The sequence below is a fragment of the Pavona decussata genome, unplaced genomic scaffold, assembly GCF_977016875.1.
Source record: "Pavona decussata unplaced genomic scaffold, jaPavDecu1.1 SCAFFOLD_46, whole genome shotgun sequence".
Taxonomy (NCBI): domain Eukaryota; kingdom Metazoa; phylum Cnidaria; class Anthozoa; order Scleractinia; family Agariciidae; genus Pavona; species Pavona decussata.
This window is the reverse complement of record NW_028145468.1, coordinates 1805506-1830400: the sequence shown is the minus strand read 5'-3', so window position 1 is coordinate 1830400 and position 24895 is coordinate 1805506. Positions and strand designations below refer to the sequence as shown.

The 24895-nt window shown below is 39.1% G+C and overlaps 2 protein-coding genes across 2 annotated transcripts; both read right to left on the bottom strand.

The window, feature by feature from the left end:
- Positions 1 to 516: 516 nt before the first annotated feature.
- On the bottom strand, positions 517 to 17660 carry LOC146482420 (glia maturation factor gamma-like). The gene is made up of 7 exons (XM_085107267.1): positions 17622 to 17660; positions 13535 to 13631; positions 10787 to 10836; positions 9948 to 9997; positions 7931 to 8013; positions 6823 to 6896; positions 517 to 3450 (listed from the first exon to the last, which is right to left on the bottom strand). The coding sequence occupies exons 1-7, from the start codon at positions 17622 to 17624 to the stop codon at positions 3379 to 3381; spliced, it is 429 nt and encodes a 142-aa protein (XP_084963393.1). The 5' UTR covers positions 17625 to 17660; the 3' UTR covers positions 517 to 3378.
- A 1664-nt stretch (positions 17661 to 19324) lies between these two features.
- On the bottom strand, positions 19325 to 24662 carry LOC146482419 (uncharacterized). The gene is made up of 2 exons (XM_085107123.1): positions 24223 to 24662; positions 19325 to 21872 (listed from the first exon to the last, which is right to left on the bottom strand). Exon 2 carries the CDS (start codon positions 20787 to 20789, stop codon positions 20142 to 20144), a length of 648 nt encoding a protein of 215 aa, XP_084963249.1. The 5' UTR covers positions 20790 to 21872; positions 24223 to 24662; the 3' UTR covers positions 19325 to 20141.
- Positions 24663 to 24895: the final 233 nt, after the last annotated feature.

Below are 24895 nucleotides of genomic sequence, written 5' to 3'. Positions count from 1 at the left end.
AAGTCTATTTTAATAGCGGAGTTTTTAATTTGACTGAAGGGAGTTAATATTTGCGGAGTTTTAGTTTGCTGTTTTTTTTTCCGCGGGAGCTAATATTTGCGGATCAAGGTCAATCCGCAAAAACAAGAACCCGCACAATTTTCATGCTACACGGTAGGAGTAATCAGGGAGGGAGATACACCAGGAGGAGGAGAGAGGGAACATATTTTCGCTCCCCTCCCCGGTTATGCCTGCTTCTCAAGCTAATTTTCGACTGATCAAGTTTTGGATAAAAGTGATAGAAATCAGCGTCACGAAAATTAACGTTCTGTTTTAAGTAAAAACAGGATCGTGGGTATCTAACCATCGAGGAAGTGAACGTGACTTACACGGGTTCATGTTATAATTTCCTTGAAGGTTTATCGATCAATGTGCAGTCAACTCCCTTTATTGCGGACACCCTCGGGATCGCGAGTTAGTGTCCTCAATAGCGAATAAGTGCATTGAATTGTTATTTAAGTCAATAGCTATCATAACTGGAAGAATTGTTAATATTATTTTTATTTGAATGCTGATAATTCTGTGAACAGTCTTCTTTTAACATCAAGGAAATATTTTTGTATTGTTTTGTCGTGACTCCAACATTATTTAACGCTTTGTGCATTTACAGGAATAAACCCACGGTATTACATGAAATCTCATTCAGACTGAGAATTGTTATATTAAAATACAAGTGAAAATGTCTCCAGCTCTCTTAGTAAACTTTCAAACTAATCCGCTTTAGACCACCTAATAAGCTGACCAATTCAAATTCATAAATGAATTGCTAGAACATGTAAGCATGTATTGGAAGCGATGCTTGGTAAAATAAAAAACAAAAAACAAAGGGAAACATAAAACAAGGAGCTTTTAAAGTCAGTAAATTGACCATCGCCTAGCTTAACATTTTTATCACAATAATAGTCGCCTGTACAGTATAGAGCGGTTTCATTCACGTTACTACCGGCCATATTGGTTTACTGAAACAAAAGAAAGTATTTGCATAAAAATAGAGTTCAATTCCCTCAGAGGTTTAGTTTGGGACACCAACATGGCCGCCGTGACGTCATGTGAAAACACTCTATACAACAGATACTCTGCTTTATTATTCAACACATTGTAACCTGCCCAAATTTGGTCATGATGCACTCAATATTAGTCGTCCTTAGTCAACAGATATCCTGCGATATAGGTAATTTCACGTGTCGGGGAGAAAAATGGCAAAATAAAGATCGTCTCCAGCTTTTCTGAAATAAAACTGTCCTTTGTTATCAATGGTTGAATAATAAAACAATTATCCTGCTCAACCTTGCGGAACATCCCCTGATTTTAGCTTACTCGGCCTGCAGCCTCGTAGGCTAAGTATCAGGCAATATTCTGCGCGATTTCGCAAGATAATTGTTAAATATACACTCTGTTTTTTTTTTCTTTTTATAAGAACCTGTTTTATAAGAACGTCTAGGCTAAGATGAACCAATATTTTAAGAGCGTATTAAGAACATTCCTCAGGCTGAGAGCCGATTAAGAACTTTTTTATTTTGCTATTAAATCTGTATATAAAATCAAGGTAACAAATATATTATTAAATTAACCAAATTAAGAATGGTGACACACCTCTCGGTTTGTCATAATCAGCAGTTCTTGATACCATATCTCAGCAGGCAATGCACTTTGATAGGTTTCCTGGTCACGTCCGCATTAATTTACTGAAATACATGTAGTGTATATCATGTAATTTTTAAATTACATGATATACACTCTTAAAAGAGCATCTTAAGAACGTTTTCAGCCTCAAATCACAAAAAATATAAGAACTTTCAGCATCAGCTCTAAAATTAGACGTTCTAATAATAATAAAAAAAAAACAGAGTGCACGTAATTTCGTGCTAGGGGAGAAGACTGTGACAAATAAAGATAACCTCCAGCTTTTCTGGACTAAAACTGTGCTTTGCTTTCAATGCGTTAAATAATAAAACAACTATCCTGTTCAATATTTCGGAATATCGCCTGATTTTAGCCAACTCGGCCGATATTCCGGGCGATTTCGAAGGATAATTGTTAGATATGCCCCGGTTACAGTCGAGGCATATTATGTCAGGTGACGCATTGTGACCAATCACAGACACGTGAGAGCATACCACTCGATTTCGTCCTGTATATCGACTTGTCCCCAGCAGCCTCTCCTCTTTGTCCTTCCCATCAACCCTCGCGCACCCTTTTCTTGTGCAAAATCGTTACGGTAGAGAAGACTAGAAACTAGTCAGCAACAACTTTGTACAGATTGTTTGACGAATTGATTGACGATAAAAGCCATTTTATCTACCGCTTGGGAATTTTTCACTGAATTATGGCTGATTCTTCAACAAAATCGAATGGTATTTATTTATTTATTTATTTATTTATTTATTTATTTATTTATTTATTTTATGTAAACAAATATTTACGCAGGGAGTATTCAGTTCCCTTGAAGGTATGACAGGAATGGAAGAACTAGATAAGTTCACAGCCAAGATTGAGCGGAAGTAACTAGTGGTCGTCTTTAGTTGTTTGTTAATAGTCCTAGATCGTGAATAACTGAAGGCTATTTACTAACTGGGAAAACTGTTTCCTTAGAATCTACTTTTAATAGGTTATTTCCAAGTTGCCATGAACCTCACTATGAAAGCGAGGCTAAGTGCAAAGTTTTTGTTATGAAAATTAGCTTTTATTCATATGCAAACAAAACTAATTTTCATAACAAAAACTTTGCACTTAGCCTCGCTTTCATAATGAGATTCAAAGCAACTCGGAAATGGTCTATTTTATTTGAGCGATTTCACAACTCTTTGGATTTGCGCTGGCTGTTTAACAATATAAAAGAACAGACGAATAGCACGCGATGTTCATATCCGGTGGGAATAATAAAATAATAGAGAAATTTAAAATAACGTTTACGGCGAACGGCAAACGGCAAACGGCAGGATGACCACGTGACCATGTTTATCCTTCATTTGCCGCTCGTTATTTTCAGTTTCTCGGTAAAATTGAGTAGTTGTGCGTTCGCATGAAAGGCCAGAACTGTTTTGCACTATTCTCATCAATCTATTAATTTTTTCAAGAAAACATAAACGCGAATCTGAAGTTTGCCGTTTGCCGTAAACCCGATTCTTAATCTCTCTGATAACTTCAGTTAACTGCTCTCTAAGCAAGCAGGTCCTGTTAAAATTCACAAAAGGTAACTTACGGATGGCAAGAACTTTTACAAGAATGTTGCAAATGAAGACTTCTTCTCTAACATCATCAATCTAAATTATAGAAGAGCAATTCAACCTTCTGTGAGATTGTCTACAAAAAACTAAAATTTTTCTTGCACATGGCACATCAACGGAACAATTTCAGCTTTTCAATGACCCATTCTTCAGTCAATTCCTCCGTAGATCTCAATTCGAAAATCTGGAAAATTAAAAAACAAAAGTAAGGCTTATTTTGACGATCAATGTTGAAAATATGTTTACTAATCTTAACCCCCATATTTATTTCATTGCGCATATGCCACACATCCTAGCAATGCGCAGGATGTTTGTCCCATGAACCTAGTTTAATGGCCTTACCTCCTACGAGTCTCCTGTAGCTCAGTGACTCCTGATAGGAGCACTCGGATTTCTTTTTTCCGAGTGTGCCTGTGTCACTCACTGAATGATGCCAGTATGTCGTTCTCTGTAAGCCCCACTTTCCAACCACAAATTAACTGCACTGGTCAAATTATAAGTTCAAATTATTTAGCTGAGACCACGTTAATACAAATCGCCCATTATCCCCTAACAGGATAAAAACAGAAAACGGGCTTATCATCATCAAACTACGTCTTCAAAAACTGAAGAAATTTCATGACGTCACACGGATAAGCACTTCTGCTTTCTGGCAAGGTTGTTACTATAATGGATGTTCCAAAAACATAGTTGGACACCTGGTGATATTTACACAACAAAAAACTTAACAGTAAAAAAAGTTAAAAATCAACGATGGCTAGCTGACGACAGTTTTTTTATTTTAGGGAGTTAGCTAAGACAGCAAATCTCAGCTAACTGTTTTCAAATCAGTGCTTAGGCCTAAATGGTGTAGATCAGTGCTTAACTCCAAAACGTTGTTCACTGCCTGAATGAAACTCTATTCTTTCATTTAGTACTTTGCCTAACAAACCGCCTTCTGCTGTTGTCTACGTCAGGACTATGAGGATTAAGAATACTGCATTGTGTTAACTTCAGAAAGTGTCGATGATCTCGATCCCAGGCTCTCTCGCCTTTGCCAAGTTGGTGATGATGTCATCCACCCCTGCAAAATCTACGGGGGATGCCAAATACGCGTCCCAAGATCCATTCATTTGTTGATCGACTGCCCCATACAATCTCGACTCCAACGTATAAGGAGCGCTTTCTTTCTACGTCGAATGCAACATATGGCGTCTGAAAATTCAAAATGACGGCGCGCAGGAACTTTAAAGCGAAAATGGTCGATGACTCAAAAGTATCCGATTTTTTGTCCCCTTAACTGTTCGTTACACTTTTCCCTAATGTTTTCACTTTGGCCATTATTTCAATTTGTTGTAAGAGCGGATATTCCTTTATGGCGGCAGCACAGTTTCAAACGGCGACTTCCCGTCAAATCTATGCTAGTTGAATCTCTTTCTGGAGTAATTGCAATTCCATCTGTGATCAAAGGGCCTTAGCCGGGTTTGTCAGTCATAATAGACTGTTTTAAGCAAAGTGTTACAAACGCTTGTTTTTATAGCTGATAACTAGAGGTAAATTGGCAAACATAAAGACATTCGAAAAAGCGTTCGTTGATTCCGTGGGGATGAAGATTGCCGATTTCGAAGATGACTTCAGGAATTTCCAACCCGGTTTGAGCTAACCTACTTGGAAATTTCAGCCTGGTCAAACGGGCTAAAAATCAGCCCGGTCAGAAAATGAAAGTGAGCATGCGCAATAGTTGTGTTTTCAAAGAAACAAGATGGCGGCTGGCAAAGAAAAAAGATTTACAGGGTGTTTCAAAAGTTCATCCAGATTTCTTATATTTCTCTCCATTTTCTTGCAGATATTAACAAATCTTATTGTTTATCGATTTTCAGAACTTTTGTATGAGTCAGATAAAAAGCCTCGTTGAAATAAATATTTTCCCGCCAAAAAGTGCAAATCTGTGTCGTGTGTGTTTTTGTACTTTCCCGCCATTTTTGTCTGTTTTCAGTAGCAACTACATACTGTAGATTGTCAACGTCTTGATACAATTTCTAATTATGAACCCTAAAAAAAGCAGTGCATTTAAGAGCACAGGCAGCAATTCTACGATCAAGCCAAGAAGTGGTCGACCATCAGTCCTTAACAGAACCGCAAAGAAAGTTATAGAAAAAGCAAAGTATAAACGAGGAAATTCTACAAGAAAAATCAGCAAACCACTGAAGAACAAAGGTCTGCCTGGATCTGCACCAACAGTGTGGAGGTATATGTCAAGAAAAGGATGGAAACCTTTGAGACGAAAAAAGCTTCCGCTTCTGAGCAACAACCAGAGGAAAGCTCGCTTAGTATTCGCTCGTAAATATCGTAAATTTACAGCAGATGAATGGGAAAATTTTATCTTTAGCGATGAGTGCCCTAAATACCTTTTTCATCTTCCGAACCCTAAAAACGATATAGTATGGGGCTCACAGGAGAGTCAAGTTCCGCCATCGTACCAAGTTAAAGGAAGCGCCAAATGGATGGTTTGAGGTGGCATGACAGGCCGCGGCCTCACTTCCCTACATTTCATCCCGCAAGGACAAACTGTAACGGCAGAGTATTATATCACAAAAATCCTTGAGAAAGAAGTGAAGCCTCTTTTCAGCCGAAGATCTACAACAGACGAGCCTGTAAAACGAAAGCTTTTCACGAACAATAGCAGTGCGACCTTCATTCAAGATGGCGCACCAGCTCATACGGCGAAAGCAACACAGCAGTGGTGCAAGAGAAACCTCCCGAATTTTATCCAAAAAGATGAGCGGCCAGCAAATTCACCTGACCTTAACCCTATTGAAAACCTATGGAGCATCATCGACGAAGCTGCATACAGAGATCCGATCCCTAAGACAATGGGAGGACTAAAATCAAGGTTACGGAAAGCCTGGCGAAACATACCGCTAGCAAGCCTAAGGGAGCTGGCTCGTTCCATGCCGCAACGGCTCAAAAACGTTATACAGAACAATGGGGGGCACTCCGGATATTGATGTTTCAACAGTGGTCAAAGGAAACAATGTACATAAAACTGGAAAACCTTCATTACCATGGGATGCCTAAAACTATCATTTATTTGTATTAAAAAAGTGTCCACAAACTTTTGAAACACCCTGTAGGTGGTATAAGGACGGTAAAGTGGCTAATTGCCACCAAAAGGGCCTGGCCTTTCGACGAACACGACGAGCTTGTTGATGTCTTCTTTTTCGATAAACTAAGCTCTTCCTTGCTGACACATATACTGCTAAGGACAATTTCATCTTGTAGGCGGCAACCATTCCAAAAAGTTAAAAATTGAGCGCCAACAGAAGGTTAAATTGCGAAAGAAACAAAGCACCCATTTTCACATGTCTTGTCGTCTGCGCCACTTTGGAGTCTTCCCTCCCAGTTTTACATTTTGTGGAGGGCTGAAACTTGTCATGAAATCACAATGAATTTTCAGTCACCCACGCGGGCTGAAATTTGCCATGTACAGTGAAATCGGGCCGTAAATCTCTTGATATCAAGAATAAATTTTCAGAACTATTGCTGACTGAAAACGAAAAGGAAAATTTAACGATACCTTGGTGGCTTGAAGTTCCTGAACCATGTGATTCTTGGAGCCAGCGTACACCATTTGCAGTTCTGGTTTACAGCCTGGTTGCAAATAAATAAATAAATAAATAAACAAATAAATAAATAAATAATAAATATGAAAGAAATGTGATGGCATATTTCCAGCCTGGTGAATGAATGAGAATGATGATTATTCTAGAAAGTGACGCAGGCATACTCGGACAAAAGAAATCCGAGTGCTCCTATCAGGAGTCGAACCTAAGACCTTCCGATTACTAGTTCGGATGCTCTACCACTGAGCTACAGGAGATTCGTGGGAGCTAAGGCCATTAAACTAGGATGTTTGTCCCATGAACCTAGTTTAATGGCCTTAGCTCCCACGAGTCTCCTGTAGCTCAGTTGTTTGAGCATCCGAACTAGTAATCGAAGGTCTTAGGTTCGACTCCTGATAGGAGCACTCGGATTTCTTTTTTCCGAGTATGGCTACGTCACTTTCTAGAATAATCATCATTCCCAAATAATAAATAGTTGCACTAGTTTCAATCCGATCGGTGTAATTTAATTTGATCTCAAAACCTATCTACATAGGACTAATATAAACCCAATATCGTTCCCGGAGGCTGCGATTCTTTTGGTCAGCACCAAGGGTCTCATTCCGACAAGGGTAACGAGTCTCTGGGGAAAGAATATTGATCACACGCTCGGCATAAGGGTTGAAGCACCAGGATTCTGTACTTCTTTTAACAGCAAAACTCTTTCACAAATGAAACCTGCTGCGTGTTCCAGACGCTAATGGTCACTTTTAAAGGGGAAGTATCATGGGAGATATCATGATTTTTGGCCAAAATTCACTAAATTTAAACTATGAACACTGTGTTAATTAATTTCTAAAATTGGTTGCGTATGGGAGGTGGTCGCTTACGAGAGCCGGTCCCACATGGAGGTTCGACTGTCGTCATAAGTCCATAAGCCGCACGAAAATACTTCCGAATCAGGGGGGCACCATCCTTTAGAAATTAGAGTTTCTTGGACCATCCCAAGACGTGCAAGACGTATGCACAGTAGCAAAGGGCTTAAGGGAGGCAGCATTCTTAAGCTTTACACACTGTACTCACCCTGAGGGCTGATGAAAATGAACAACAGAGGATATGATACTCTTCCATCATCATGCTTAAGAACATAACTAAGTAGCACATAGCTAAACCATGTTAAGAAACATTCAGTGAAATTTAATAAAAATCAGATAAAATTGAGACCAAATCTTCCTGCCTCAAATTATTTCACTTGTTCCACGGGATTTGACGTGACAGGACTGCCAGTGATTAAATGATTTGTTGTAAAATTACATTCTTACTGTCTTATGCCCCAATTAGATCAAAATAATCTAAATTCTGCAATTTTGTCTCCTCCAGGGTTCTTGTTTGGAGCCGGTAACCGATTATTTTTACCGTCTACGTAAAATGTTACCGGCTATCGTGAAAAAAAAAATTGCTTCCGAAATTACGTGAAATTACTGACACCACTTTCAAAATTCATCACATTTTGGAAATTTCCTTTCCATAAGTAAAATGTAAAAACATCCAGCAGATAATTTAGAGAGATTTAGCATCGCGTATACGTGAAAAGCGAACGGCAAAAATGACCACCTGACCACGATTTTCCCGCCATTTTTCGCGTTTGCCGGTTGCCGTTTCTACGTGAAAACAGGCTATTTCGCGTTTGTCGTCTACGTGAGAACTACGTAAGTATTTCCTCCTTTTTTTCCTTATACATATAAGTAGTTAATTGTTAAAAACAAGTACCCAATATTTTTTCCGGCTAGTCATACTAGGGCAAATTATATTTTCATGTTTAAAAATCCTTCATAACTCACTCCTTACCGCATTTTTCTACATGAACTCACCGCAGTGAGTCGCAAAACAGCTTCATCGAAACTGGCAAAATTAGACAAGTAAGCGAAGCTAAAGTTCAAGCTATTTTACGTCAAACGTGAAACAGCAAGGTGACGTTTGCCGTTTCACGTAAGCGCGATTCTAATTAGTAGAGATTTAGCATGCGTTTACGTGAAACGGCAAACGTCGCCTTGCCGCGTGCCTTTTCACGTAAAATAGCGTGAACCTTTTGACTTTAGATTTAATTTTGCGAGTTTCGATGAAGCTGTTTTGCGACCCAATGTAGTGAGTTCATGAAGAAAAGTGCGGTAAGGTGTGAGTTATGAAGGGTTTTTAAACATAAAACTTAAATTGCCCTAGTACTATGACTTGCGGGAAAAAATATTGGGGTACTTATTTTTGACAATTAACTACTTACATATACAAGAAAAAAGGAAGAAATACTTACGTAGTTCTCACGTAGACGGCAAACGCGAAATAGCCTGTTTTCACGTAGAAACGGCAACCGGCAAACGCGAAATATGGCGGAGAAAATCGTGGTCACGTGGTCGCTTTTGCCGTTCGCGTTTCACGTACACGCGATGCTATTAAAAATCCCTGAAAAAAACAAGTTGAAAATCCATCCCTTATAAAAGAATCACTCTTGGTTTGAGCATTTTCTTTCATCAAAAACAACGCTGACTTCAAGCTCCGCCACGTTTGGTTTCTATTCTTCCCGTGTTCATGTCTGTTGCAAATTTATTACCTCCTTTTACAAATCTTAACAAGAACCCTATACTCCTAGACTTGTTCTCAAGTCGAGCTTAGAGAGCGCGCCGCGCTCGCTCGTTCCATTCAATGAGAAGCCAGCGAGCGACTTTGAGAAAGTCTACCTGCACGCCATCTGACACATACAACCATCATGTCTGCTGAATAGACGAAATCTTTCTTTACGTTCTTAATCAAAGATCGTTTAGACACTAATGTATTGATCAGGGGAGCAGGGATGGCGCAGTGGTGCGAACTATCGCCTTTCACTAATGTGGCCCTGGCTCGATTCTCGGTCTCGGCGCCATGTGTGGGTTGAGTTTGTTGTTGGTTCTCGTCCTTGCTCTGAGAGGATTTTCTCCGGGTACTCCGGTTTTCCAATCTCCTCAAAAACGAACAGGGCAGCTGTCATGAATGAAGAGCCATTAGACAGCATGAGTTTGCTGTCTCTTGCATCAGCTGCCCTGTTAAACTGATACAGTAACAAGGATACCGTGGTTGATGAGAAGGTAGCTCCTCCCTCAGATCATCGACAGATATATCCTACAAAATTGCAAAGGTAAAGAAATCTATGAGACCCAGACTTGTGGTTGGCTTAGGATCGTCGTCGTCGTCGTCGTCGTCGTCGGAGGAGGAGGAGGAGGAGGAGGAGGAGGAGGAGGAGGAGGAGGAGGAGGAGGAGAAGAAGAAGAAGAAGAAGAAGAAGAAGAAGAAGAAGAAGAAGAAGAAAAAGAAGAAGAAGAAGACTGAAGAACGAGAAGGAAGATGAAGGGAAGATGCTAATGATATGTAATAAATTATACAAAGTTTGGAGGTTGGAAAAGCCAGGAGCTTTACGAGGTCCAGGCTTCACCTAGTGAAAATTAGCAAAATTTACAGTATAAGCTAAATACAATGAAATACATCACATAATAATAACATCAATTACAAAGTATGTATGATAACTAGATCAGAAAACAAAACTGCTTCTAATGACAACATACTGTAAAATTGAAAACTAATGTCAAAAGAAAATGTGACAAGCTAATTAACAATTATTCCACGAGCGCGCGTTGGATATGAGATGATAGATAGCCAACGAGGCGCGTAGCGCCAAGTTGGCTATAATCAACTCATATCCAACAAGCGCAAGTGAAATAATTGTTTTATTAAAAACAATCAACAAATATTGCTAGATCTTACTGATTTTGCTGTGCAAGAATAACCAGTAGAAAATTTAATGGTCACCATTTCTCGGCCATGGTATAATGGCTCATATACCATAGCCGCTAAGCCAATCAAATCTATCGAATTGCATTATACAATGATTCAGATTTTAATAATAGCTCTTACGTCATACTCTTCATCCAAGACTGCAAGCAACTTCTCAGAATCAATCTTTACTGGTAAAGTATGGAAAAATTATATTTTCATTTGATCAAATGAAGTAATAAAGAAATGACAGGGTTAGGAAACAACAATAACAATAACAACAATTACTTTTGTTTCCTGACACTGTCATTTGAAGATTGAAAACAAAATGAGCTTTCAGGATCTAAAAAAATTAACAGCATTACAAGCTTTCGATTCTTTCATTTTAACCTCTCACTGACTTGAAAAACAGATTCCGCAGACAAATCAAAAGCTTGTAATGCTTTAAAAAATTTTAGATCCTGAAAGCTAATTTTGTTTCCAGTATATAATATTATTTATTCTTCTTAAATATATAAATGAAAGTTTGGGCATGTAGGGTGAGGCCAAGGAAAAAAAGTAGCTATCTTGGGTTGGCTAAACATATTGCTAAACACAATATCAACATACAATAGTGGCAAATAAATATTAATTAATATAATTATCTACTTTTTACGGAAATTCTTTTTTATAATTCAGCAATCACCAATAACAAGCAACCATCTGTCTCCAAAAGAGCTGGACAAAGTTGAGTTCTGATGGACGTCAATTAAAGAAAAGCAATTGAAATTATTTTGAAATCTTTAATTAACAACTATTATTGGACAAGGTTGAGCAAAATATAATTTGTGATTTGTAAGTAGCGAGCAGATCAATTATTTGCCGAATCCGAAGGCTGAGGCAAATAATATTATTGATCTGCCCGCCACTGACAAATCACGATATTTTGTGATAACCAAGTTCAATACTTTTTTTGTCATTTGATCACCGAGTTTGTTTTTCATAATTTTGAACAACCAAAGATGTCAAATAACTCTCTGACAGCTCAGGGAAGTGATCTGCCATTTTCACACAAAGGCGTGGTTTCAATATGCATGAGCAGAGAATACTATTTGCAGCAAAACACAGTTGGACAGTATTGCACATGAGCAGGCCACTATTTGTAGGCAGTTATTTGCAGGTTACATGGTTTGCTCTTGGCCAATGAAAAGGAAGAAAAAATACACCAAATGATGATTTAAATTGCGTGAAAACATTTCAAGGCAACAAAGCCAAACAATTGAATATTATACCCTACTGACAGATGATAAAACTTTATGAAATTCATTTCCAAGCCAGTTTAAACTAATTATATAAGAAAATGCATCTTTTTATTGAATTTAAAATTGTTAAATTTCACTGCCCATGATTATTTGCAAAATCAGCAATTCCAGGCATCTGAGTTGGCAAATTATCATGTGCAGTGAAATTTAAAAGTATTAACTCCAAAATTACAGTATCCTCTATTTGAAATGGCCCAGAAACCAATTTTAATAAAGTTAGTTTCACCTCCTCAACATGGAAAAATTGTCAATTTCTAGGCTCTGCTGCCTGCACATCTTCTTTAATACAATTGAAAACAATTTCAACAGCTTTTCTTTGATTGATGTCCATCATAACACAACTTTATCCAACTCTTTTGAAGGCAATAGTCATGCCGAGTGTGTTATTGGTAACCACTGTAATCCAACAAGAATTCACTTCTAGTTTTGAGTGGGCTTTTTGGCCGATATCCTCAAACTGTGTTGTTCCAAAAAAAAGATTTATAACCCTTCAAGATTTTTAAGTTCATCCTTCACCCTTCATCACAGTTTCCTGTATTTACACAGCAACAGAGTAATCATTGTTTTAATCCTAAAAGGACTGAATAAACTAGAATCACACAATACCGCCTTGAAACAAAATGAGATATAAGACTTAAAGTAACCCAACAAGTTGGAAATGATCATTCATATTTAGTTATTGTATCAGAAAGGTTGATAAGTTGTGCATTAATGGTTGATTGGTATTGTTGACTAAATGAAGGGATGCCTGGAAAAAAGCTCTAAGTGACTTCTGATAAACTGCTAGAATCTCCTTCCAAATTTTCTTGTTTTCGCTTGTGAAATAAAAGGAGAATTTGACCTTTAAATATTTGGCTTACATCAAAAGTCACTTAAGGGCTTATTCTACGCACCCCTTCAAATGGCCACGCTGGGCCCCTTTTATACCAGAATGTCTTCATTAACAGTGGTTAAAAGGTATTTTTTTCCTTGTGAAAGATCCCTCTGCCCAGTCCCCCTTTTTCCTGCTTTTCCCCACTTCCCCTCCCTGATTATGCCTGTTACCCCTCAATATCTCCCCCCCCCCCCCCCTAGGACTGCCCTGACCACACCATTAAGCTAGGTGCTATGCTACATGTATGCTTGTACCTTTCAGCAGTAACTTTCAAAACGTTTCAGTGAGTACCCGAGTCACTTATATTATGGATTCTTCCATCCCTACCCCCAGAGTCAGAAATAACACTGTCCAGGCAAGTATCTCTGACTAAAAAATATTTCTATAGTAAAGGGAAATGAAACAAAGAGGGCAAGATTAAGCACTCACAGTGTTTTGAGCGGGGAAAAAACTAACCCACTGTCAAGAAAATTCCTCAAATACCATGAGCAAGAAATTCTGCCAGCACAGAGAAGGACTCGTAACTTCTATTAACAATCTATCATACATGCACTCTACTCTGTAGAAAAGGGGTGGGGGGTGGGGTAGGTAAGATGAATCTAACAGTTCTATGATAACATTTGTAAGGGTGTTGAAAATCTATTAAACCTAGGAATTATTAGGGTACGCAATAACTGATCTATTCACCCATTCATGAAGTTAATTAAAACTTACTAACTATTGCAGCTGTGTTCTTCTCCTTTCGGAAGCGAAACTTTTTGCCTGCTTCTTTCACCTCAGGGTCAATTGTACAAATCTTTAAGTTCGTAGCCTGGTGGGATTAAAGTGAAATTGCAGTACAAGGAAAACCTCAGCAGAATCATTTTTTATTGATAAGTACAACACTACTGCCTAGCTACCTCACTTGGAAGGGTGTTGAACTGCAATTAAGTAAAGATGATGTTACACAAGACTATTTGCCTTAACCCTTCAATTTGTTTTCTTTTGGTAGATTTCCATATCTTTCAAGAACTCATTTTTGAAAAAAATTTTGAAAAATATTGAATCCTTTTTTTTTTTTACGAGCTCTAGAAGTGAAGGCAGTCTTGTCGATATTTTCACCTATCGTTCGCATTAGTCCCTCACTTGGCCAAATATGGAGCGTGACGTAAGAAAAGGACATCGTGCAAAAATATCTGAAGATTCGCGGTAATGCTTCAATTGTAAACAGAGAAAATGGTTGAAAAATGTGTGGTTTTTGGATGCAGCAACCCTTGAAATGTAGAGAAAGGAATCAGCATGCATAAGATTCCTTCTGAATCCTTCTGGTGTCCTTCTCTTACGTCACAGCTAAGAAAGTGTCAAATATCCGACGCTTCTCATTGGCTCGTTTCTATGCCCACGAGACAAAAATTTGTCCAGCGGGGCTTAAAGCGCGCAAAACTTTAAAAATTTCAGTAACTTTTAGCGCTCGTAAAATAAAAAGGATTCAATAGTTCTAAAAAATTTTTTCGAAAATGAGTTCTTCACAGATATGGAAATCTACAAAAAGAAAACAAATTGAAGGGTTAGGGGCACTTTAACAACATGCGGACAACTTTTAACAAAGCAGCTGTGTTGCAGTGCTCAACACATTGCAGGTTTTTGACCTATCTTCAAAACCAAGCAAATATGCATTGTCACAACAAAGTGTTGAGTTACAAGTTGTAAATGCTAGAGCTATACTGTATTAAAAACCTTCATTTGAAGTAGTCTTGACCTTGCCTACTGAGGCTGCTAGACCATGCTTTTTTCTAGCACAATTAAGAATTTACCTCAGTCTCAGCTAGCATTAACACTTGAAAAACTTCTACCTCAGCCTGCAAGAAAGGACCACCTCCCAACTGCAAGGGGTGTTAGCGAGACAATGAGCAATAAGACAACAAGAATGCTTATAGTGGTCAGTATAGAAGGGAGGTGGCTGTATTCTCAGGCTAATTCTACCTACTGTCTGTTAGGTAAATAAACTCTGATATTATGGCAAAATACTTAAGTGTAAACACAGCATGTGGTGTGTTTGATGGATTAAACTAATGCCGACATGGTTTAAATGCCAAATTTCATAAACAAAAATTCAGAACAACAGAATCAAGTTCTGTTTTATAACTCATGGCAGCTACTGTAGGTATGGAGTAGTTACAGAATTTGAAATACACAAGAGACACTCCATTCCAACCTCCTTGGGTAGATAATGTGTGTTACGGATCAGAACAATTTGCAAACCTGGGCACGGTTAACATTACTCCTTGATTAAAAGTTGACCGAGGTTTTCATCTCGCTCGTTAAAAATGTATTTAACAGCTGCTTTAAAGCTAAAGGTAAGGTCTAAATCAAAACTGAACAGGAAAAATCTCTTGGGTAAATGCTTATTGATTAGTAACTAGTGATTTCAATATGAAAGTGGGTGCTGGCGAAGGGGGATAAAGTTGTGGGGATTTAATTAAACAGTAAATGGGTTTGGAAAAGGGGGTCGACTTTGAGGGTAGGGAGAGTAGGTTTCAGTTGGATGAGTTGTAAAAATCATGACTACAGCAAGTATTGGTTTTGAAAATGGGTCATGGCAGGTTTAGTGATTGGTATAACCCACATTGGGGAAGAAATGTTGAAAACGCTTCTTTTTTGTGGGATGGGGGTGTTGGTGAAGTGAACGGATCAGCTGCCTCAAACGGCACAGATTTTGAATTATTTGCCTCCACGAGCAAAGAACTCGAGTGAAAGTGCCACGAGTCGTTTGATTTCAGAGTGAAGCAATCATCTGATTTCACAGTTGCACAGTTCGCTTCGACAAGCAATCGACATGTTTTCAATTCTTTTGCCTCAACGGACACACTTACGGACCGAAAGAGCATGACTCAACGGTCGAATTATCCTGCACAAACTCCACAGATTTTGAATGATTGGGCTCCACGGGCGAAGAACTCGTGTGAAAGTACAACAAGTCCTTTGATTTCACAGTTAAGTGGTTCGCAGATTTTGAATTATTAGCCTCCACGGTATTTTTTCTATTTGCTGTCTTTATTTGCTTCTGTAATCACTCATCAAGGTCACGAACGGAAAGAGATCAATTTGTGTTTGGCTGCTTTTATAGATCCACCGCTTGAGAATTGAGATCACTTTCCACAGGAAAATTTTACCACGATCTTACGCACAGACGGTTTCGAGGCGCAGTTGACTTTGCCATAAAACAAATAGGTAAGTATTTCTAAATATTTTTATTTGCTGGATGTCTTCATTTAGATGTCTTCATTTGCTTGTGAATATTCATCAAGGTCAAGAAACGGATCAATGATGAATCCCGTGGAAAGTGATATCTTTCCGTTCGTGACCTTGATGAATGATAAAAAAGCAAATGTCAACTGCACCTCGTAACCGAAAGCGTCTGACAGCGTGCGATTCTTAGTGCAAAGTGAGGTGTGTATCCCGGATTATATGTCAGCCATGTGATTTGCGCATGATTGTCGTCTCAACCATCCCAGATAATGCTCTACTGTGCAAGCTTCGAGTCTTACATCCGACAAAATTTTGGATTTTTTCCCCTATTGACAAGAATAGTGTGCTGTCTCGCTAACGCTCGCCAGCAATTAAACTTGAATCAAACTTCACGTTAATCCAGGATTTGTTTAATCAGGCTTTGAACAACTGGGCCCTGCTATTTTTTTAAATCAACAATCAACAGGAACCTTCAAACACCCCCCACCCCCCAAGGCCTTTCCTTGCAAACCTAACAGCAAATAAGCAAATAGAAATTTGGTCATTGTGTATGCTACGTTTAAATTTTTTACAACTTTTTCAATTGTGCATTTTTATGAGCAGTGATTTTTAGATTTATGTATGCTACGAATTATGGGTAAAGGACCAGTTGCCAACTTTTCCTGTATGGTGGATTGGATTGAGGTTGGAAATTTGAACCAGATCTTTCATTTGGTCAATTGAATAGGCCATTTCCAAGTTGCTGTGAATCTCATTATGAAAGCGAGGCTAAGAGCAAAGCTTTCCATATGAAAATTAGTTTTTTGTATACGACTGCAAACAAATTTTCATGATAAAAACTTTCCACTTAGCCTTGCTTTCATAATGAGATCAGAGGAACTCAAAAATGGTGTAGTGCTTGGAAGTAGAGAACTTTGGGGGGAAAGGATTTCGATGGCTCATTTCAAAACGGCTTCAAAATAGCTTTTGAAGGTGTAAATAGTATCCCTGTCAGCAATGCTGAACGTGATTAAAATTGAATGAAGCTGAAGATTTTTCCGCGAGGAGAGGTTTTGGAGTACTTAAGGTACGGCATTTGGACGGCTCTTTGGCGTTCAAATCCAGGGTATGTTGAAGATTCGAATTGATCGACGCATTGCCCGCTTGTAAACCTGGGTCCAGTCGTTCAAAGGCCGGATAACTTTATCTAGTGGATAAGTCACTATCCGACAGTTTCAATCTCTGCAAAGATTTCAGTATTTCCTCTTGTACAAGCGAATATGCACACTCTAACCACAGTTAAGTTTGGGAGTGTTCAAAAACCTTGTACAACGTTTAACGTGAAGTATATTTTAGACCCTAATAGTGCCTTATCCATCGGATAAACTTATCCGGCCTTTGAACAACTGGGGCCTGCAAGGCGCCGGAAGTTAACTTTGTAATATTGCAATGCAACTTTGTATCTTCACATTGCAGGATACAACACTAGACTTTTAGTGGTAAAATTTAACTAAGTACAGACCAGATTCCACGCAAGGTAAACTAGCTCGTGGAAATAGGAAAAACGCTTTTCTCGTCATGGAAAAGCACTTACCATTCTGCGATCTCTCTTCCTTCACCAAGAGAACATGCTGTGTAACCGCGCAGAATTAGAAATTGGTGAAGGACTGGGGAGAACATAGGTCCGCAGAGCGCCCAAGGAAGGAAGTTGAGGGAAATATGTCAGGGGAATTACCTGGAATTGTCAAGTTGCCAAGATGAATATTTTCCACTCTTTTGCTTACAATGGGGTCTACAATGACGTTATTGTTTCAGTGCCGCTCTCCCCTTTTTCAAGGGAAAAAAACCATGTGAAAAATATCAAGCTTTTGTTCTGAAAACTTGGCGAAAGTAAACATCAAAGAGGGAAAATAATGTCAAATATCATGAACACAAAGTTACATTAGGGATTTTATTTGATCATAATTTCAGTTTTGTACTACCGAGAGACGTTCCTTGTTACAACGTGCACGGCTGGCTGGTACAAAACTGCACTTCTCTGGGAGGGGATGTGTGCAATTTGTAGTGAGCCAAAGGTTTCACGTGGATTCCCCCCGTCAGGCACATCTTAGTACTCGTACCTCGTACTCGTTTGACCGTGCGTTTGTCATGACATTCCAGCGACACGGCTTGTCCACGACAAAGATGGTGCCCAAATTGAAAATAAAAGAAATAACAAAATCACTTTATTTAAGTGTCAATATATTTAGTGCGGAGCACTAATTGGGGACACTTTCCAGATCGAATTGGAATTTAGAAGTGTTGGTATTTGAGGAGAGGGGAAAACCGGAGTATCCGGAGAAAAACCTCTCGGAGCAAAGACGAGAACCAACAACAAACTCAACCCACATATGACGCCGAGACCGGGATTCGAACCCGGGCCACATTGGTGGGAGGCGAGTGCTTTCACCACTGCGCACATCATCTTTCTTGGCATATTGTGACTAGGTAAGCATGTGGTTAAGTTTCAAGCGAGTTTTAATTGATTAAGGGGAGCGATATTAAGACGGAAACCTCAGGCCCCAATTATTTAAAGACCAGGAGACAGCCTTGAATGATGATCCTATTGCAAAGTCTTACGTGGTTAGTAGAGAGGACAAAAGAATGAAGAACAGAACAATGTCCCCAGCCCTAGAAAACACCACGCAGCACCAGGTTATAAGGGTCCAGTAAAAATGGAGCTTTTGAAAGATGCAGGTCTACTGGATCTAAAGTAAAGAGAAATGATAAATTAAAATGTTAAAAAAAAATGAAAAAGAAAACATCTGAGTCTGAAGAGCTGATTCAAAAACGGATATTGTTTTGTTGTACCATATAATTCTCTTATTATTTTTATTTTTGCTGGCTAGACCAGCCTTTTCAGGTATAGAATTTACAATATACGTTGTTTCAATTCTCTGCGCAGAAGTCTTAAGACTTCTTCAGTTATTGTGCTTGTTGTCTGATGATAATTCAGCGGACACCGTAACCTATCTTTTCAGTTAACGGTAAAAATTAAGTAACCAAAAACGGTTCGTCTTAACACATCGATCCTCGGAGACCAAAGGGCAGTCAATAGGGGGTCGGGCGAAATGGAGCAACAAAAGTTGGTCGGCCCCTGGTCTTCGAGGTTGATCGTATTAAATAGTAACCGATCTACGTTCAATCTGTAGACTAGCCAATAAACTCGCAAAAAAATACAATGATGCTTCTCATCACGTTTTTCTTAAAGTATATAGATATACAGCCTTGGCAATATCCCCGGCTATGCTTTTTGGCCGAATGTGTTTCATTGAAGCGGTTTCTTCGACAGTTCAGAAACACAAGCATGTTTCATCAGTCACACACTCAGATTACTGAAAGATTAAACTCTTAGAACTGTTCAAATAACAGAAATTAAAGACCATCCATGCTCATACCTCCAGAACGTTTCGATTTATAATGTCATGCATGGACTACGTATGGATTAATTGAAGTTCAAACTACTGACTCCTATGATGTCGTGAAGGCGGAGTTTCCGATCCTTGTTCTTCTGAATCAACCGTTGTCGCTCCTTTCGAATCGGGCTAGGAACTGGTCCTGTGGGTTTCCTGCTGTGTTATCACGAGGTAGCAGTCTTGTCAATGACTCTCTGTCCACACTTAACACACTTTAAGCCCCACTATCAACGGGAAAATTCATCTGATTGCTATCCATAATATGTCACACTGTACGAGTTGGGAAAATTTAGTTCAACATACCTCTTTTGTTCGGTTCTCATAGTCTATATGCTTGATTAGGTTATGTAGAAGCATTGCAGCAAAACTATGGAGGCTTAGAGAATCAACTGCCTCAACTGATCTTTTGCAAACGTTGCATATCACGCCATTCATCAAAGGTCAAATGATGTATTTTTTGGAGGTGACTCCTTAGATGATCTGATCGAGAGAAAGGTCTGCCGCAGCGTGGACATTTGTAAGGTTTTTCTCCCGTATGACATCGATAGTGCCGCTTTCTATCATCACAACGTCTAAATTTCTTTCTGCACCACTTCCAAGGACAACTATACGGCCTTTCCCCCATGGGAAACTTTTCATGACAAATCAAACTAGACTTTTTAACAAACATCTTCGAGCATCCTATAAAGCTGCATTTGAAAGCCATTGGGTTCACGCTGTCTGCCTATATTAAAACTGTGCTTGATGCGGGTTTGGACATGGAGCCGGGTGTTTTCGAAGGACTTGTCCTGCATTTTCCGATTGTTCAGAGTTGTCAAATCGACATCAACCTTATCTTTCTTATAAAGTGGTACCCTAAAGGTGTAGTCTTTAGCAACAGCGTGTTCGTGTAGCACACTTTCAGGACCATTCTCAAGAATTTCTTTAGTTTTGGACGTTTTATTTGGTCTACTGGTTAGCACCAGCTGTGAGAAGCAACCTCTTGAAGAACAGTCTCTTAGGATTTTAGTTACATTTGACGTTAGCATGGTCAACGATGGATCTATTGTCTCCCTCTGCTTCTTGATAGTCTCCTTATTTCGGTTATCTGCGAAGAACGATACGGGGAATTCTCTTGTGAAAAGTGTGTTGGATGTGGAATTGGACGCGCACGTTGCTGTGTTAATGGGGATATTCTGATCATGATGAGTGAGCCTCGTGTGGTTTTCCAGATCAGTATCGCGGAATGCTGTCTGAGTAGAATCATCAATGCCTCTCCAGAATGACATGCTACCTTCTTTCCTTTGTGAAGATATGCTGTGTTCCATTGTAATCAAAGCGCTCTTGACCAATCCTTCATCAGAGATGACCAAAATTTTCCCCGCTTTGCTTCCGAAATGGTTGACAGCGTGCTGAAAGGAAGCAAAATGTGGTTCATTGATATTTGGATTGTGGCTGAAGCTGTTGTTAATGATAGGTTCTTTGTTGTGAAAATGGTTAAAATCTTGGTACAAACGGGTCTCTGACACTTCAGTTAAGAAGATCAGGATGACCAGCCTTGCTTTGAAAGGTGGGATGCGGTTGCAATGTTTGCGAAGTGGCCTTAGTTTTCAAGAAATGATGTACGGTATGTCCCGGGGTATTAGGAGAGGATTTATAACATAAAAAAGGACCTCCACGTCTTTCTGGGCGAACGGTGAAGTGGGAATGAGAATCAAATTGCGAAACCTGTGTAATGTTACGATCGACAACCGGGAATTCCTCTTCATAACCGTCAATGTTCCTTCAGAGAAACGTTCCACCTATTTGCTTCTCGAAATCGGGGTGTAGCAAGAAGTGTCGAGGCAATTTCGAGTGTGCAGTTGTTGCCTGTTTGTAACGAAGCTTGCGTATTCCAGAGTTGACTTCACCTTGCAAGCTTGAAAACACACTTATACTATGAGTATTTGGAGTAGTGTTCGGCCTCCCAGAACGTAGAACTTCAGTACACGATCGCGAGTTAAAATTGCCGGAAAGCTCGAAATCATTTGATTCTTGCAGCTTATAATAACTGCTAGCTGACTCGCTATCTTGAAGATATTGAGTCGAGCACATGTCACTCACAGGGGTCACTCTTGGAATCATGGTTGGCTTTCCGAACAATAGGTTACTTTTTGGGATTTCTGCCTGCCTAGTTAATTTAACGAGCAGTGTCTGTTCCTTTGTAGGTGTGTAGTAAACGTTTTGCAATACGATGTGGCTATCATTGCCATTTTGTTGTCCCGTGCTGCAAAAGTTAGAACCTCCGGGGTCGTTCGAAGAGAACGCAATTCTATACTCCTCTTCCACAACAGCGTTCGTAAACGCTATTAATTCAGCATCATTACGAGAAGACGCCATCTTGAACTTCTCTCTTCGTAGAGTAAGCTGTCCTACAATGGGAAAATAGGTGAAGGTAAATATGGATACACTCTTCAACTGAGTGTGGAAGGGTTATGTAGTATAAATAAACCCATTTAGACGGCTTGTTTATCGGAGGATAATGCCCAGCTGAAAGATTGTCCAAAAAATGAACAGTTGAACTGTGAAATTTTGAAAACAATCTTTCAACCGACGGCATTATCATCCGATAAACCAGCAAGCCAGAAAAGGGTTTATTTGTTTCATAACCCTTCGATTAACTCTAAAACAAACGAGCCATTACCCGAGGAAAACAAAACGCAGCCAAGGATTTTCATGGCTTGATTGCTGACTAGCTTAGTTGATGTTATGATACTGTGATTAGAGCAGAACCTGAGAATGCGACTTCCTTTCCTTGTTTATCTCGTCCGAAAAAATTGAGTGATGGATGTCAAATTGGATGACTATCGTCTGTTATCACTCAACACATTGTTACACTGCCCAATGATTGTCATGGTGCACTCAATATTGTCATCTGTACACAACAGATATTTTGTGATATACGTTATTTCGTTTGTTTAGGTAACAAATAGAGACCATCTCCAGCTTTTCTGCAATAAAACTGTGCTTTTTCTCTCAGCCTAACATATAATACAGAGAAATTTGATAACAAAAAGAAAAAAACTAAAGTTGTTCAACACTTTAAATTTCTGTTTCCGAGAGACGATATTATAACGATATGAATAGGGTGAATATTTTTAACGAGTGTCTTAAGCTTCAGCATAATTGTACATATCGCGTAACTCCATGAGACGCTAAATACAATAGCATTGGTTTTGGACATACAAGAAAAAGGGTGCATAAAATATTCAGTACGTTCTTCACGCTCGGGGGATTGTTTTAACATAGTGACCCAGACTGCATATATTACAACTTTTAGGGCGGGTGTCTTTAAATAGCGCTTCCATTAAAATGTAAATCAAGCACCCTTATTTACTATTCTATGGTTATAACAAAGGTGTGGTCCGCTTAAAGAAACCATGAAGCGACCAAATGTGAACGACAATGACATTCGGTTGGGCGGATATTTTCAACAGGCGGCTTCAACTTGTAGATAATTTATCAAACTTCCTAGAAGGGCGCATAATAGTCCCTTTTATATTGAGAAGAAGAATGAGAAGAACATTAACTGATACAAGCCTAGAGTGAATTTTCAGTGCGATACACTTGAATGAATGTTTTCAACAAAAGTAGATAATTTATCAAACTTGTCAGAAGGGTGCATTATAGCCCCTTTTAGATTAACAAGAAAAACGAGCGAATTTTCAGTGCGATACACTTGAATGAATGTTCTCAACAAAAGTAGATAATTTGTGAAACTTACTAGAAGGGTGCATTATAGCCCCTTTTAAATTAACAAGAAAAACGAGCAAATTTTTGGCGCGATACACTTGAATGAAGGTTCTCAACAAAAGTAGATAATTTGTGAAACTTACTAGAAGGGTGCATTATAGCCCCTTTTAAATTAACAAGAAAAACGAGCAAATTTTTGGCGCGATACACTTGAATGAAGGTTCTCAACAAAAGTTTACATGTTGCACACATCAAAACTGCAAGAAGACCGACTCGTGCCCCATTAAAGTTTCGAAAGTATATTATTTGACTGGCTACAATCGCCGTGGGGCTTCACTTCTATTTTCAATAGCAGACAAAAGTTAAAGGACCTCCTAGTTCGAAGGGCGGAAAAAGAACATGCATTAGTCGGCGCCCTTGCGAGGAACAAGGGAGCTATTGACTCGCCTCTAGACAATAGGTCTGGTAAGCACCGGAGATTGTGTTTTGGAACGATTTTTTTCAGCCAAAAATCATCAAGTTAAGAATTGAAAAGTGAAATTTATCGACGAAGGGTATGTGAAATACTCTCGACGGCTGGTGGAGCGACACTGTGTGAAACATAACAGATGGAAGAAGGGGAGAAATAACTGGGATTTGATGCCTGGGAATCCTTGGAAAATTGTGGGGATGTGCAGCCTGGTTCAGAGCCTTTTCACGCCAAACTACGTCCGTTTTGGCGTGGCTTGTTTGTTATGAGCTCGTATCAAAATAGTTGAACAGCCAGTTAGTGGAATTACAGTGTAATGAGTGAGGACAGCCCGACGGTCTTGATAGACACGAATCAAAATTTAAGTGCGAAACATCATTCATATTTTGTGAAATGCAAATTTGACGACCAAAGGCAAACAAGTAAGGATCTCTGTTTCTGCCATGACATATTTCACCTTGGTTTTATGTGAGCGTCAAAATAGGACGTGGCCGCAAATTCATTTATAGCCGCACATGAAATGGGCATCTTAAAACTTTACTGGGAATCAAGCTACTTACCTGTAACAATTTCCAAGCGGGCTAATGCTCTGTTGAAAAATCGAATTACCCAATCGAATTACGGCGATATAAATTCTGTGAACTTGGTCTTTCCTTGATCTACGAATTTGGCGAAAAGAGTGTAAGAACGTGCACACTATTCAATGGAGACTTTTGTTGTAAAATTTATTCTGGCGCGCTCCAGTCGCCTATTGTAAGAGCCAGCAAGGTCAATTTGGACCTATGAAAGTACCCATTGATAACCTTTCAAAAGTTTTGAATTCATCAAGTAAGGCCAGGAACACGAAAACCAGCGTGAGAGATACACTACACGTCATCTTCTTACCAGAAAAGCTATTACCTTTGTTTGATTTGTTTCTTTGTTTAAAAATTGGTCAGTAAAGAACCGCAAACTGTTTTTCCTATTCAGTTGTTTTGTTTAGTTTTTACACGCTAGTCACGCACACCCAGCTAAAAGCTGTATCTAAAGCAAAACTGATTATTTGAAAACTAAGGCAAACTGCTCAACAATTTTCATTAAAGCGGTCACACTGAGATTCATACACACACTCAAAAGTTTAATCACAAGGAATGTTCGAGTTTCTTGCGGTGCATGAACTCTGCAGTAAGAAACGCGCGCGAATTAAATTTGTGTAAAAGTAATTATAATGCAGACATTTCTATCGTCTGTTAG